Genomic DNA, 17,810 nt, shown 5'->3' on the forward strand with positions numbered 1-17,810 from the left:
GATCTTCCCGGACCGGGGCACGAACCCGTGTCCCCCGCATTGGCAGGCGGACTCTCAACCACTGCGCCACCAGGGAAGCCCCATTGTTTGATTTCTGATAGTTGCTCATTATCTGGCCTAAATTAATCTAGAAATTTAAAAATATTCACATGGAATGGGGAAATTTTACTTGTAGTTTTGAGAAGCTAATTTGGGTTGAGTTTTTAAACATCAGTATCCTGAAATCAGTCACTAGAATGTGCTTTCCAATGCCATTTCTTTCCCTAACATGGTCTTGTGAATTATCAAGGATGAGAATGCAAATCTCTTGGTTTCTTGCTGACAAATCCTAATGATCTACATGACACACTCACAGGCTTGCTTGAAAGGCTGCTTCATCAGAAGGTTTCTAGAACTACCTGATGAGACGTGGACTCCAAATGTACAGAACCTTTTTGAAAAACGGGATGAAACACCTTAAGAAGAAAAGTATATCATGCAGACAACCTGAGTACATAGCTGCCAAAGAAAGCATCAGGCAGTGAGCACACAGGCTAGGTGGAGAACTCATATCTGCTGTGCCCTTGGGTCCAATCGTGCTAATTAACACCATTCCTACAACTAACAAGCGGACAGTTAGCATTTTTCAAATGCAGTGTGAATTTTGAGTAGAGACGGAGAGTGTAAGGCCTCAAATAAGGAACCAGTCAATTTGACTGCAGAATATCTAAAAACAGAAAACTTCTTAAACACGGAGGACGATCAGCAGAATTCCGTGTCTTGGTCCTCACATTCCAGTGAAGCATATCCTGTAAGACCGTTCATCATCTGTACCCCCATTGCTTTTTCCTTACCAGTGGTGTGCTGGGGTTACCTGCACTGTCTATAGCAGAAAAGCTCGAGCTAAATTTCAGTTCCAAGAATGAAAATAACTTACTGTTCCGACAAGGAGAGTACTCAGCATACGCACTGAAATTCTGAATTGCTACATAGCAAGTGCCAACTGGGTCCTTTTCTGGCGCCGGTTTAAGTGTTCTCCAGTGATATAATGGAGCACAGGCCTGGGAAACATCAGAGACAATAAAATTTTTTTTGATGTAGATTCTTCACACAGTGCTTTGATTTGACTTGTTGATGAATGGACCTAAATTTGTAACCAACAATGCTAAATTATTAAGTGACTTAATTGGCCGGCCTCCAGTATGCTAATGAGTACCTCGGTAGTCAGAGTTAATTAAACTTCCAAAGCCAATATTTCAACATTAATGCACCGTAGAATTGGAACAAATTAAGCATATACAAAGGAATGAGATTTTTCCCCCACAGGATTTTAAATCAAATCAAAGTAGCCTAGGAAAAGTAAATATTTACTAAAGGCAAAGAACTCATATTTTCTTTTTTTTTTTTTTTTAACTGGACCTACATGAAAGCAATTGAACATTTAAACAGCGAATGAATCAGCGCGATGTCTTAAAAAGAGAACTAGTTCCTTCCTTGGTTTAATTGTTGCTTAAAGAAAAACTACTTTCAAATCAAAGGATGCAGACAAGTTTGTAAACCTCTGTTTTGTGGATTCCTCTGGTTTATCACTGAGGGTGTACCTGACGATTTTTTTAAAACAATGATTTACATTTGGACTGCTACCCCCTTATCACAGTGGGTTTATTTTTCATTTGATAGTTTTGATTCGTGACAAAACAAAAATTAATTTAAACAATGGTAATAAGAAAAACATGATTCTTGGATTATCAAATATAAAAGAGGATATATGAAATCCTCTTTAAGTAAATGAAATAATTAATTGTGCTAGGAACGAGCCAGGCTATAAACATAAACAGGTAGAAAACACAGGCACCTTTCTGACTTCTGTTTTGCTAGCTCGAATCCTACGTAACTGTGTTTTACCTGAATATCCAACCACTCATTTCTAAGGATGCAGAATTAGAGACTTCTAGAACATGGAACCACTAGCCTCTCTCCTAATTTGATGACATCACACTTAAAACAATGCCAGAAAAAGAGAAGGGAAATCCTGATTTTCAAGTCTTTTCATGATTCCAAACATGTCCTTGGTAATCAGTCCAATGTGTAACGACTTCTAGATAACTTTACTAAGTAGCACCCTTCTTACTTGAGAATATAAGTTATCTTTACTAAAATAACTTAAGTTTTTTGGGTTTTCGTCTCTCTCTGTATTGTGAGGTCTTAGCCAATACTGAAAAGCTCTCTAACTCACCTAAGTCCCCTTAACTTCGGGCGCTATGTGGTTAAGACATTTAACATAAGGTGGAATGGTGAAAAGTAGGAGTTTGGAAGGGAAAGCAGTACCTATGTGGCTCCATATAAGCCAACTCGCATCACCTTCCATATCACCATAGAACACTTTAATGCCATGAAAATTCTTTCCAGTGCTTGCCTGCTATCAGCCCTAAAAAGTTATCTTTTTTTATACCTGTTCAGTTTCACATTGATGTGAACACGATGATGTGATAATAATATTCAGGCTTTGACCCAAACACACATGATACCTGGATATTCAAAATCGATACTTCTGTTCACAGCAATCTGAAGTTCTAAGAATTGTCACACAGCGTAGAATTTAATTCTTTATGCTGCTAAGTTTCAGTGCTCAAGGAAAAAAATTAACTTGAAAGGTACTTTATATTATCCTATTTCCTACCACATAATTTTGAAAATGCAAGCATGCCCTCAAATTAAGCATATTTATTATGAACATGGTGTGTTGTTTTACGGTCAGTAATTCTGAAGGTTTCTACAAGTATTGAATAAATGCACAATAATATAAGTTTTCAAGACTTAATCAAAATCAATATAGTACCAAAGATTTTTTTAACCCCAAATAGTTATTAGATGGAATTAGCTTTTCAATAGCTATTCACATGCACTGTAAATCACTAAAGGGTTAAAAAGTTTTTACCAGTCCTGGAATGTGGGAACTATATTAATGTGAATACAATGCAAATTAATGCAAATACAGTTCTACAGAGAGCCTATTGTAAATTCTGGATTTGTCACTAAAGAGGGCTATCTATGTTTTATATATTACTTGTTTTATGTCAAAATTTCCACAGACCAAATAAAGCAAGGCATTTCCTTTAGATACTTATTTTTATTAAATCATAATTCAAACATCTTTAAACAAATCCCCAAAGCAGAAGTTATTGCTTTATTTTGTAAGGAAATTAGAGCCAATAGTAAAAAAAAAAAAAAAAAAAAAAAAATCCCCCAATAACAAAAAAGTTTCCAGATCAACTTAATACAGTTATTTATTTCTCAGTAAACCAGACATGTATTATCACTCGGAGCTACAGAGAAGAGAATCACAAAGTCATAGCATTTTAAAGCCAAAAGATCTCTATCTGTGAGTGAGAAATTTCTACTTTAAAAAGTATCAGTGTACTCAGAGGACCATGTCATTGGTAGTTATAGTTTTAAAGAAAACTTTCCGATAGCTCTAAAGGCAATCAGTGACATCACAGTAGATTAACTTTTAAAGAATCCTAACAGTAGTAGCCCTGTTTCTCTGGTCAAACTTTAGTCAGCCCTTTAAATCCATCTTAAGCAATAAAATATTTACCTTTTTAGGATTTAGCTTTTATTTTTCTATCTTCCTTATTTGTGTTTGAAATATTTGAGAAGATCTAACCAATTTTCTGGAAAACCAGCTTTACTCCCTGTAGCTTTAAGGACTAAAATAGATTCTTTAATTTTAAGCACTAAATTTTGGGGGGAATGCTGATAGCTTATCTTTGAAAATCTGATATATCCTTACGTGAACGGATTTTTGTAGATATGAGTTTTGAAACATTTCAGTATACATGTTATTCCAAAGCACACGGTTGATACTCACCACCACTTTTCCTTTATGAGCTTTCACTGTTGCTCCAAACCATTGATTCGATTTAAACTCTATAGGTTCCTTGGTTCCATTTACTCTGATCTTTCTGTTGTCTGAAAGGGAGAACGTGGATTGTTAATAACTCGTAAAACGTGGCAGCCAGCTAACATATGTGATAACAAATTTACCCGTTAAAAACATTTTAAAAAATGTCATACACAAGGGGGGTTCTTTTTGACTAAGTCTAAGCTAGACTTTTCACTTAGAAAAATACCAATCAAATGAAAATACATACTTGAACCTGACATTTCACAACTTAACTTTAAAAAAGCATTTTTTTAAATGACTTACATTTTCAGGGTTAACTACTGTAAACTTGATGTAGGCTCTGACGGTCTTGAATCTACACTTTTGTCATTGATTTGCCAGATGGAAGACCAAACATTTATAACTGCTCTAAGGAATTCCAAATCTTTTCTGATAGAGAAACTACTTGGAACCTCCATGCTCCAGGAAGCACAGCTTTCTCAGTATGGGGTCAGCAGGAGTCTGCTTGAAGGACTCCAAGTTCCTGGTTTTTAACTGGGTAACATGTGTCCATATGCAGTCACAGAAAATAACACCTCAACACAGTTTTATCCACACTTTGCAGATGTCAGCGTGAGGGGGGCCATCTGGGTAGAAATTCAACCCAATTACGACACACTTCAGGTCTTAATAAAAAGCAGGTATCTTTTCTTTCACTCCTGCTTCCCAATGGACATAATTCCCATGTGGTTCTAACCGCACGGTTCTAACTGAACTTCATCAGTAACAGCTAATGAATTTCAAAAGACATTTGTACCAGGACATCTTATTTCTATGTGTTCTCTTTGGTATGCATTTTGTTTTTCCTCCCTGGCTCTATAATAAATGCATTACAAATGAACTTTTAACTTCTATTAAGGGAGGCCAAAGTATACACGCAATTAATATTCAGTTGAGTTTACATATGATTACAGACTTTTCAAGAAAGAATAAATTATATACACTTAGGTCTTAACCTAAAATTTACGCTTTGATATGTTAGTAGAAAATTACAAATTTCCTTCTTTAAAATCTTATGCTTTTGATGTTTCTGGACTTTTAAAAAAGAAAAAAACAAGTTCTGGAAATCCTCACCCAAAATGCACACAACTTGTAAAGACCTGGAGCATCTTACAGATTGGAGCATAAAGATGAAAATATAAACATTTCTGTTTGCATCTAGGCAAGAAGATGGTAGACCTCAGAGAGAAAGGATCTTGTCACCATGCACTGGGTGATCTTGGGCAATTCATTTAATCTTCTGCAGTTTTAATTTAGTCTCTAAAATTAGGCTGAAAATACCTCCCCCTTTCCTCTTGCACAGGTGATCAAAGTCATAAAGATCACATAGGTAATATGGGAGTGCTTTATAAGCTGAGAATATACTACAGAATCTTGCAGCAATACAACCCTTTAAAAATATCTCTTAACTAGAAACCTGGACGCTCAACCTAAGTACAAGCATTAGAAGGGACCTCACAGACACACAAGTCAATGTTCCAAACTGGCCTTCTTCTGCTAGAGAAAATGATGTGACTCTACCTTTGTGGTGCCTAAGGCATCTTTTCTGCTATTATAAGGTTGAACTGTGTAGTAACTTGATTAAAAGTGTAAACTGTGGGTTATTTTCCAGCAACAAATTTCTTCGAGACGAGGAATACAAATGAACGGATGTCACTAATTCCATCCCTAATCCAAGGATTACAGTAGAGAACAATCCCACTGTCTCAGGTCTCTCTTTCCTAATTGAGTTGTGATCTAGGTGTATCCTCCTTATCTTGACCTTTGAGGTGGACAAGTCATCTTTTTATTTTTATTTTTGGACGCACCACGTGGCTTGCGGGGTCTTTGTTCCCCGATCAGGGATCGAACCCATGACCCTGCAGTGGAAGCACAGCGTCCTAACCACTGGACCACCAAGGAATTCCCAAGTCACCTTTTAAAAATTCTGTTTTATTATTTTTATAAATTCACTGATGTAAATCTAATACGACAATGTCATAAAATTCAAATGAGTAACATATATTTGGGTTGACTGTGAAAGTGACCTTTCCCTAATTTCTCACCTTCCTTTTCTGAACAAGATTCTTTCATGGCAAACCACCCAACACAGGGCTTAGTACTATGCACACTGGTGCTCGATGAACCTTTGATGCACAGGGAATGTTCCTGATTCGATTTGATCTGATCTTTCCTGAAAACAACCTCCTGTAAAAACTCAGCACAATTTCTGTCCTTCTAAGCTCTCCTTGGTATGGCAAAGGGCTGAGAAGCTGGAACCTACATTTTCCAGACCCTCTTACAAGTGGGATTCTGGTTGAATGAGAGGCTCGTGGAGAGATCTGGAAAGAGGCGAAGGTGGAGAAGCCATTATTTTCTGGCCAGACCCTCTTACAAGTAGGATTCTGGTTGAATGAGAGGCTCATGGAGAGATCTGGCAAGAGGCGAAGGTGGAGAAGCCATTATTTTCTGTCCAGACCCTCTTACAAGTAGGATTCTGGTTGAATGAGAGGCTCGTGGAGAGATCTGGCAAGAGGCGAAGGTGGAGAAGCCATTATTTTCTGGCAGCAACTCTAAAAGCATGCATGGAGGCATGAGTAGCTGCAGGTGTGATGTTCTTCCTGCAGCTCTCAAGTATCCTTTGACAGTCATGCCTTATGGGTGCTTCAGGCCACTGAGATCAAGTCCTGAACGTCCAGATTTCTTGATCTGCAGGCACTGACCTTCCTAACTTTCACATACCCAGTCTTTCCAATCATCATATAAACCTCTCAGTCCTAATTGTAATACTCAAAGCGGTTTCTGTTTCCTGACCAAACTCCCGTGGTATGCAGCAATGCATTTAGGATAGGACCGCGTGTCTTCTGGAACAGAAGGAAGGCACTGTGCATTGCCAACCCCAGAGAATTCTTGGAAGGGCCAGTGGTTCTGGGAGATGGTGGAGACCATTAGTTACTAAAGCAGTTCTCTCCTTGGCATATTCCGAACTATCCCAAAAGCTAGGAAAAAGTTTTATAGTGGCTGCATGTGATGTAAAGCTTCCCAAGTGCCAGAAGACTATTCACAAAGTTAATAAATATAATCCAGGTGAATTTTTTTCAAGGGAAGAATCAATATATTTAATATGTAGAAGAGTTTCCAAATCAATAAGAGAAAAAGACTAAAATTCAATAGAAAAAGTTCTAAGGACCTAAACAGGCATTGCAGGGAGGAAGAAATCAAATATCTCATAAATTCATGCGGAGATCCTGAACCTCAAATTAAAACCATAATGACTTAATACTTGTCACCTAGCAGTTTGGCAAAAAGTATTAATAATCTCTGTTTTCAAGATAATAGCTCAATGCAGCATTTTGGAAGGGTGATTTACAACATATATCAAATTTTTAAATGTACGTGTTTTTGAACAAGCATTCAACTTCTAGGATTTTGTTCAATAGAAATAATTACACAAATGCTTTAAGATGCAGTGTGAAAAAAAAAAAAAAAGATGCAGTGTGAAGATATTTGCTGTCCTGGTTGTGGTAGCAAAACTGAAACATCTTAAATGTTCATAAATAAGGGATTCGAGAAGAAATTCCTCTTATCTATAAAACAGAGTACTGATCAACTATTAAAACATATATTGGGAGTTTGGGGTTGACATGTATACACTGCTGTCATTGCAAGATATAAATCAACAAGGACCTACTGTATAGCACAGGGAACTCTGCTCAATATTCTGTAATAACCTAAATGGGAAAAGAATTTGAAAAAGAATAGATAACATGTATATACGTAGAACTGAATCACTGTGCTGTACACCTGAAACTAACACAACATTGTAAATCAACTATACTCCAATATAAATTAAAAGTTAAAAAAATACATATGACAGATTTAGATGCATTGATATAGAATACTGTCTACAAAATATATTTTTCTGTTTTACCGTTTCCGAGGCTTTAAAAAAAAAGTATAGAAAGGTACGAGGACTTCGCATAACAAACACTTGTATCCCCACCAGGCAGAATTGACAATGGTTACGTTTTTTCACATTTGCAAATGTCACAGTGCCCTTTGACATCTGTCTCCAGTTCCATCCGCTCCTCATCCAGAGGTAGTCAGCATCATGAATGTGATGTGTATACTCGTGGCCATTTAAAAAATAATGTCCATGAATAATATAGAACAGAGGTCTGCAGATATTTTCTATAAAGGACTGATAGTAAATAGTTCAGGCTTTGCATTCTCTATGGTCTATCGAAACTACTCAGCTCTGCCCTTGTAGCAAGAGCAGCCATAGACAATATGTTTTTTAAAATGGGCTTGGCTGTGTTCCAATAAAACTTTACTTATGGACAATGAAATTTGAATTTCATATAATTTTCATGCATCATTTAAATATTATTCTTGAAAAACAATTTCCAATCATTGCAAAATATAAAAACTACTCTCAGCTTACAGGCATACACAAACAGGTGGTGGGTCAGATTTTGCTGTAGTTTTGCCAACGATTTACTATTGAGTATTCTTTGTGTGTTCTTTTTTAAAAAAAAATTTTTATAATTAATTTATTTTAACCTTTTTATTTATTTTATTTTTGGCCGCGTTGGGTCTTCGTTGCTGTGCGCGGGCTTTTCTCTAGTTGCAGCGAGCGGGGGCTGCTCTTCGTTGCGGTGCGCGGGCTTCTCGTTGCGGTGGCTTCTCTTGTAGCGGAGCACGGGCCCTAGGCGCACGGGCTTCAGTAGTTGCAGCACGTGGGCTCAGTAGTTGTGGCTCGTGGGCTCTAGAGCGCAGGCTCAGTAGTTGTGGCACGTGGCCTTAGTTGCTCCGCAGCATGTGGGATCTTCCTGTACCAGGGCTCAAACCCGTGTCCCCTGCATTGGCAGGTGGATTCTTAACCACTGGACCACCAAGGAAGTCCCTATGTGCTCTTTTGAACTGAATAGAAGTGGTATTTTACTATCTGTGTGGAACAGCATGCAACTGTGTTTAACATTCAGTTCTATGTTTCTGGGAAATAACCTATGTTTTGATAATTAGATAGATAGATAGATAATAGATCCAACTCATTCTTTTAAACTCCTGTAAGTATTGTATCTCGTTAGATAGCCATCTGCATTTTATTTATCCCTTCCATTTACACATGAACATTTAGGTTTCTCGGTTTTTCTACTACAACAAACATGTGCTCGGAGTATCCTTATACTCATCTTCATCTGCAGATGGAGAAGTGTTTCTCTCTGGCACCAGACTAGAAATGACATTGCTGGGTCACAGAGAATTTTCCTATCTGTTTTATCAGCTATGCCAATCCGCCTCCACAGTAGCCCCAATTTCCATGCACGCTCGCAGGGCACGAGAGAGACACCATCAGCTCTTGTCATCGTAGAGCTGTTAACATTTCTGCAAACCTGGACGTCTATGAAATGGTCCTTCATTTTATCCTGTTTTCATGTGCATTTCCCTGATAATTAGTAGAGTTAATCATCTTTTCATGCTTATGGACCGTACGCTCTTTTCTTCTGTGAATTGCCAGCTCATATCCCTTGTTCATTTCCTTGTTTGGTTATCAGTCTTATTGATGAGAATAATCCAGCACGTGTTCTGAGTACTGATTCTTTTTCCCACATATGTGCTGTCAGGATCACCTTCCAATTTTTGCTGGTCTTTTAACTTTACGAGTGTCCTTGTCCATCTGGGATGTTTTTGTATTGGACGTGGCACGGGCATCCTACTTATTTTCAGTATGAAAGGCCAGTCGTCTCAGCATCACGTACTGAACCATCCATCTTTTTCTGTGTTCCTTGGAGAGCTGTCATTCCACCTCTGCACTGGTACCTCCCGATGCGACTGGAAGGGACCAGCATGATCTGGCCCCTGCCATCTCCTCCTGCTTTCCCAGCTCATTAAGCTTCAGACAACCACCTTTCTTTTTTTTTTAAAGTCTTTATGGAATGTGTTACAATATTGCTTCTGTTTTTATGTTTTGCTCTTTCGGCCGTGAGGCATGTGGGATCTTCGCTCCCCAGCCAGGGATTGAACCCACACCCCATGCATTGGAAGGCGAAGTCTTAACCATTGGACCACCAGGAAAGTCCCCACACGGCCCTTCTTGAACACGCCCAGCCTTTTCTGTCTCCTCGTTGCATATACTCCTCCCACGGTTTTCTGCATGGCTCCCTCCTTCCCGTCACTCAGGGTTTAGCTCAAACGCCACTTCCTCTGAGACCCCCTTCCCTGAGCAGCTAGTTCACCCTACCCTAAGTCATTCTCTCCCGTTACCCTTTAGACTTTTCTTCATAGCACTTACCATTAATTGAGATGATCTTATTTCCTAGTTTGCCTGTTAACTGACCGTCCATTCCCTTCCAAATATACATGAACAGAGAGGTTCTCTGCTGCACTGCTGTGTTCCCCACCTTCTAGAACAATGCCTGACACATAGTGAGCCCTCCATAAGAGTTTGTTGAATGAATGACCAAACTCCCATCTATTCATTCAGAAGCTTGTCTAGGATATTGTTCAGTATGATCCTTTAAATTCAAAATGTTCTGTGTATGCGTGTGTAAATGTATAGACGCTGAACTGTTTGTGACAGTTCTCTCCAAGGCAGGGAGTGTACACGCTTTAGTGGCTTTTTATACTTCAATTGTATATATTTCTGTGTTGTTTGAGTTTTTACAGTGAACATTATTACACCTATGATCTGAAAAAAGAAAACCTAGAGATAAAATCAAGACATCTGTAGGCCAACCTGAGAAATTTAGGTGGGTGGTAGCAGTAAAATTGATTTGGCTTGTCTGGCATTTCTGGGCTTTGAAACCATCTCTGTTAATTGGTAGCTTTGGTCTCTGGGCAATCAGGTTATGAATCCCAGCGGGTGGCAAACCTACTAACACTCGGCTCCTTTTTCACAGGAATATTCATTTCTGAGCAGGAGTGAGTGAGGGAATGTAGAATGTGGTGCACATATGGGCTACAAGCAGATTTTTCTAATCTTTTCACTGAATAGAATGGGAGGAATTACACGAAGTGAGGCTAGATCACCATGGTGAGAGAGAAGAGCTGAGATTGACACAGGTGCAGCAGACATTTGGGCAATGGGGTGGTTTCTGAAAAACTATAAAGTCCTCAGCCTCGTCCTGGAAAACAGTCAGTTTCCCTGTAACCTTCAGGCATTACTTCAAGTGCTTCACCCTAGGGATTTTTTTTAAAGCTGTCGCAGGAGCTGTCCAGACATTTTTAATCAGGAAAAGGGGAAAGGAAATCTTTAAATGTTTATTTATAATCTTTTCTTTCATCAGTGTATGCTGTAAATGTTTCATTCAAATTGAAACTATGTATCTGAGAACAAGGGATACTCCTATGTAAAATTTAAAATAAAACATCGGCAGCCAGAGAGCTCCTGGTCTAAAAGAAACAAATCCAAGAAAAGAATCTAGGTCAATTTTTATGTCCTGGAAAATTAAACTTCCAAATGTATGCCTCCCAATATTCCAAAACCACAGTTAAAAACCATGAAAGAATACCTCTGTACCCTTCATACTCTTGATCGTCTTACTGGGAATTTTCAAGTATTTAAGGAAACATCACACTAATTCATTTTTTCATATAACCTTCAAAAAACGTGTTACTCTTTTTTCCCCCAGTTATACTGAGATATAATTGACATACAGCACAGTGTAAGTTTAAAGTGCACAGCATAGGGCTTCCCTGGTGGCGCAGTGGTTGCGAGTCCGCCTGCCGATGCAGGAGAAACGGGTTTGTGCCCTGGTCCGGGAGGATCCCACATGCCGCGGAGCAACTAAGCCCGTGAGCCATGGCCACTGAGCCTGTGCGTCCGGAGCCTGTGCTCCGCAACGGGAGAGGCCACAACAGTGAGAGGCCCGCATACCGCAAAAAAAAAAAAAAAAAAGTGCACAGCATAATGATTTGACTTATATATATTGTGAAATGGTCACCAGAGTAAGTTTAGTTAATACCTATCATCTCACATAGACACACACAATCAAAAAGAAAAAATATGTTCCTGATGATGAGAACTCTTAGGATTGAGTCTCTTAACTTTCATAAATACTATACATATATATATGTGTGTGTGTTTATGTGTATATATGCATTATTTTATATATGTTAACTATAGTTATCATGGTGTATATTACATCCCTAGTACTTATTTTTCTAATAGCTGGAGGTTTTTACCTTTTGACTCCCTTCTCCTTCTCCCATTTTCCCTTCTCCCCATCCCCCAGCTCTGGTAACCAAAAGCCTGATCTCTTTTTCTATGAACTGTTTTTTTTTTTAGATTCCATACATGAGTGAGATCGTACAGTATTTATCTTCCTCTGTCTGACTTATTTCACTCAGCATAACACCCTCAAGGTCCATTCATGCCAATGGCAGAGGTTCCTCCTTTTTAATGGCTGAGTAATAGTCCATTGTGTGTGCATGTATATATATATATATACACATGTATATAAGATATCTATATCATCTTTATTCATTCATCCATTGTGGACAGAAATATGTTATTCTGATTAAATAAACATTCTATTATAACTGAGATTTATTATTTATATCATATATGTATACTGTATACAAACGTGTGCATGTACACAAACACAAACACACATGGGCATACTCGTTTTCTTGCCATTACCTAGTAGATCAGATCTAACTATCCCGCCCTCCACCATGTAGGTCCCAGACCTCACACCTGATCTCCAGATATGGCGTTTCCTTCCATTCAGGCAGCTTCCTCTCTGTTCCCTATTGAGTCTTACTCCCAGACATTGTACACGAAGCTTCTCTTGCAAAATTCCACTCCTCCTTGTTTGTCAACTAATCCAAATCACTTTCTTAAAAACTGCTTTAAAATGTAGGGCCATGCTTGACAAATAGTCATTCACACATGGTTAAGAATCATGGAGGGACTTCCCCGGTGGTGGTGCAGTGGTTAAGGATCCGCCAGCCAGTGCGGGGGACACGGGTTCGAGCCCTGGTCCGGGAAGATCCCATATGCCGCGGAGCAAGTAAGCTCGTGTGCCACAACTACTGAGCCCACGTGCCACAACTACTGAAGCCCGCACGCCTAGAGCCCGTGCTCCGCAACAAGAGAAGTCACCGCAATGAGAAGCCCGCGCACCGCAACAAAGAGTAGCCCCTGCTCGCTACAACTGGAGAAAGCCCACCTGCAGCAACGAAGACCCAATGCAGGCAAAAAAATTAATTAATTATTTTTTTTAAGTTTTAAAAGAAAAAGAATCATGGAGAATATATGGAGACAATGTAGTAAAGAAATGCAGGTGATATAAAAAATGAAATAAAGTGAAATGAAATGTAAGGCCCCAAACTCTTTCTTTTCAAATGGAAATTCGTTCAGATTATTGTTTTTAAAAATTCAAACAATATAAAGTAAGAAAACTTGTATAAAAAATTGTATAAAGTAGTAAGTGAAAGGCCATTGGAATCCCCCCTCCCTGGACACACTCACTGTTGTTTTATAAACCCATCCAGCCATTCAGAGTTTGAGGCTTCTAGCTCATTCCCCTAGTTTGAGATATTTCTTTTCTGGAAATCATGAAGCTTTTATTTTAAATCATATTTTTCATATCACTATTTAAACGTTTGGTTCCACACATAACTAAATAACTAGTAAAGTTAAATGAGCTGAAAGTATGCTTTTAGAGTTCTAGTAACAATGTTCATACATATTGGTTTCGGATAGCAACTAGTAAATATTGTATTACAATCTTCCTGTTATATAGTTTTCCTGATCTAGATGAGAATATCAGTTTTCTGCTACAATTATTTCCACACCTATATCGTCTTCTGGAGAATAAAGACCACGTTTCCAACTTCCTGTTTTTAATAACCAATAGGGCCTAGCTAGTGTTCCTCAGACATTTGTTTCTACATCATATAAAATCATTTAAATGTATTTCATATGTAATTTGACGGAGGCCATATGTAAGGTTCGTTCTAGAAATACATATGGACTTTTGTTGGTATGATGCAAGTCATTTCTTGGGTGAGTGTTCTCGTTTCCGTGATGCAGCTAGAGGAGCAAATATCAAGAAATGAAAGAATCACCTCTCCAGAGGGAAATGAGAAGCCAGCTGGGGCAGATCAGACACAACACCGTGGCTCCTCGTAGGAAACACGCAAATCTGCAGGGCAGAGCTGGTTACAGGTGGGCGGTAGAGACTGAGATCTCAACTTTGACCTCACCTGCTACAACTCACTCCACCTCACATACACTGGCTGGAGTGGTTTTCCTTCCCGTCTCACCCACCTCGAGACAGACACACACACATTCACCCTTCACCTCTGACCTTTAACGATGCCCCCTCCGAGACGCTTTCCCAGCCACACAAAAAGTTCCCTCTTCAGTCAAGAACAAGAGCCCTCCTTTGCACACCTAAACCCTTTTCCACTTTCTCCCGTTACAGCGCTTATCCCTCTGTTAGGGCTGCCAGGCACTAGTCTTCTCTTCCACTGAACTTGAACATTTCAAGCCCAGTGAGTACGTCTGTCTTGCTTGCTATTTATACCTAGTAGAATGGCAGCCCCGTGAACCAAGCCAGAAGCTTGGAATGCATCCTTGACAACCACCAACGCTGCACCGCACCTCCTATCGCCGCTCAGTAACCAGTTCCTGCTGATGCCTCCTTCTAGATCTCTCTCAAGTCCATCTGTTTCTCTCCATTCCTGTGCCACTTCCCTGGGGTGACTCCCATTTCTTTAGCTTCAGTGGCTGCAGTGGTCCCCTACCTGGTTTCCCTTCCTCCACGCTTGTCACCTTCAGATGCATTCTCCGTCCTGACACTAGAGTTCTTTCTAAAACGCCAACATTCTTAAAAACCAGCCATAGCCCACCCATATCTCGCCAGCATCGTCATTGCATGCCATCCCCAACCATAGCCATTTTCTTTCAGCTCCGTGAATTTTTCACACTTTCTCTCATCTCTAGATTTCCTCGCACTTGGAATAATTAACTGGGATCAAATATCTTGGCCATCGACATAGCTGGGGAAATGAGAACTCTTGACTTAACTTATATGTCACCTTCCAATGGTGAGGAGAATAGCATGCTTCTCCGTTCGGGGCCCCAAAATGTATTTGCTTCAAGAAGTCATGAAAATCTCTCAGCATGGGACTCTCAGGAAGCAGACGGAATGACATAAATCTCTTCACTATGACCTCAAAGCAATACTTTTAAATACAGGATACGACTGGGTTTCAGGATGAAGGTTACATAAACTTGCCTCCCAATCGCACTTGAAAAGCTCCTGCCGTATGCTTGTATTTTCCTCAGGACCTCATCCCTGTTGCCAGAAGAGGTGGTAAAAAGGGAACCACCCATCATCTAACAAAATGGTTCATTTTGTGGTTTTAAAACAAAATCACCATTCCCAACATTACACAAAACAGGAACTTCAGCGTTCAAACCTTCTGTTTCTGCCATGTATACTTATGGAAGATTAATACACAAGATGGAATTATCCTCTGGGAAATCTTAAACTCTACCCCCAAACAAGTAGGACCATACTGTAGGTTGAGCAGAGGCAAAATGTATTCCTTCCCCCAAATAAATTCAGATTTTAAATAGGATTTACCGGGCAGTCCCTGTGCACTTTGTTGCTTAATGCATTCTGCCATTTCGCTGTTACTATTTACATTTTCTCCTTATCTCAACCTTCTCTGTCCACTTCCGCACTCTCAGCTGATAATCTTGCTTTTTATGTCACCGAGAAAATAGAAGAAATGAAAGAAGATCGTTTTCTTCCTTCTGTTGCCAAACCCACAAACCCACTCTTGCTCTACTTTCTCTGCTCTCTAAGGATGGACCATCCTCGTGTTCCTCCAAGGCCAGTCTCTCCATCTGTGTAAAGTCCCACCCATCCCTTTGCATCTACTCAGGAATCTGTTTCTGCACATCCTTCTCCTCCTTTAATCAACATCATCATTTCCCTATCGACTGGACAATTCCTATTAGATTACAAACATGCTATCATGTCTTCTTGATGATTACATTTCTGTGGTCCCACTTAGGGTGGAACTCCTTGGGGAAAAATGGCTCTACAGACTTGCTGTCTCCTGTTGGTCTTCTCCCATTCTCTCCTGACACGCATGCCACTGCAACTACTTTCATCAGCTGTCAGTCACTTTCTGTGACCAAATCAGATGTTCAGAGTTCACTCCAAGGCACACGAATTTCTTCATTGGCTTCTTGACTTCTTTTGTCTAACCGGCCACTCCTTCTTACCATGGTTTATACATCCTCCTCAATTCTCTGATTTTTCTTTAAATGTCAGGGACTCCAGGACTCTGTCTCAACCTTGACCTTTCCCCTCCCCGCCCCTTCTCTCTTCTCTTTGCTTCACTTCACTTCTCCTCACTTCTTGTCTTCCTTCACACCATCTCCCTAAGTCGTGGCCTTAAATATCATCTACATACTTACAACTTCCACATTTAAAACTCCAAACCTCTTGCCTGAACTCTGGGTTTATTTATCTAACTGCTTGCTCGACATCACTTGGATGTCTAATAAGCATCTCCAGTTTCTCGTGTCTGGACTCAACTGGATATTTTCTGTAAGATTTGCTCCTTTGCCACGGTTTCCTGTCTCAGTCCCATTCCTCCAGTTACTCAGATCAGATTTTTCTCTTTCTTCTGTACCCTTCATCTGATCCATAAAGAAAATTCTACCAACTGCACTTTCAAATAAATCCCAAATCCGACCATTTCTCAACCCTACGTGCCATCATTCAACCCAGACTGCACTTCTCTACCGCCAGATGATGGGTCTGTCTCCTACCCCTCCTCCTTGCCTCTGCTCTTGGTTGCCTACATGCTATTAAACTGATCCTTTTAAAAACATAATTCAAATTCTGTCGTCTACTCAAAACCACCATTGCCTGCTCATCACTCTTAGAATAAAACCCAAAGTCCCGACTCTGGCTTTTAAGGTGCTATATAATCTTGCCTAGACCTGGTTCTCAGCCCTCATTTTCTATCTTTTTTTTTTTTTTTGGTGGTACATGGGCCTCTCACTGTTGTGGTCTCTCCCGTTGTGGAGCACAGGTTCTGGACGCGCAGGCTCAGCGGCCATGGCTCACGGGCCCAGCCGCTCTGTGGCACGTGGGATCTTCCCGGACCGGGGCACGAACCCGCGTCCCCAGCATCGGCAGGCGGACTCTCAACCACTGCGCCACCAGGGAAGCCCTATCATTCTTTTCTTGACTTACTTCTCTTTAATCCAGTGGCCTTTCTCCATTTCCCAAGAACACTATCCTCTCCGGACTTAACACTGACTCTCCTGCAACGTAGAACATTCCCCCTGCCCCATACCACATGGTTCCTTCCCTCACTTAATTTAGGCCCGTGCTCAAACATCACCTCCTCAGTGTAACTTTCTGTGACCACCTCCGGTAAGCAAAATAATAGCCCCCAAGATGTCTCCATCTTAATGCCCCAAACCTGACTATGTTAGGTTGCACAACAAAGGAGAATTAAGGTTGCAGATGGAATTAAGGTTGCTAATCAGTTGACCTTAAAATAGGGAGATTGCCCTGTATTATCTGGAGGGCCCAAAGTAATAACAAAGATCCTTTCGTGTGAAACAAGGAGGCAGAAAAGGAAGCAGAAAAGGAGAACGAGAAACACAGCAGTGTGAGAAGGACTCAGCCAGACAGTGCTGGCTTTCAAAATGGAAGAGGACCATGAATCAAGGAATGTGGGCAGCTTCCAGAAGCTGGAGAAAGCAAGAAAACAGATTCTTCCCCAGAGCTTCCAGAAGGAGCACAGCTCTGCCAACCCCTTGATTTTAGTCCAGTGAGACCTATTTTAGACTTGGCCTCCAGAACTGTATGATAATCAATTTGTGTTGTTCAAAACCATGAAGTATGTTGTAATTTGT

The 17,810-nt window shown here is 40.1% G+C and overlaps 1 protein-coding gene across 2 annotated transcripts in view; it reads right to left on the bottom strand.

Annotated features, from left to right (window-relative positions):
* Window positions 1-17,810, bottom strand: part of ITGA8 (integrin subunit alpha 8) — a 186,308-nt gene that overhangs the window by 157,078 nt on the left and 11,420 nt on the right. For both annotated transcript variants that reach the window (XM_067030489.1, XM_059059167.2), the window contains exons 3-4: window positions 3,851-3,951; window positions 917-1,040 (exon numbers count right to left, since the gene is read on the bottom strand). In XM_067030489.1, the coding sequence (XP_066886590.1) occupies window positions 917-1,040; window positions 3,851-3,951 (225 nt within the window). The remainder of the gene's footprint in view (window positions 1-916; window positions 1,041-3,850; window positions 3,952-17,810) is intronic.

This window comes from Kogia breviceps, chromosome 3 (assembly GCF_026419965.1).
Source record: "Kogia breviceps isolate mKogBre1 chromosome 3, mKogBre1 haplotype 1, whole genome shotgun sequence".
NCBI classification, from domain to species: domain Eukaryota; kingdom Metazoa; phylum Chordata; class Mammalia; order Artiodactyla; family Physeteridae; genus Kogia; species Kogia breviceps.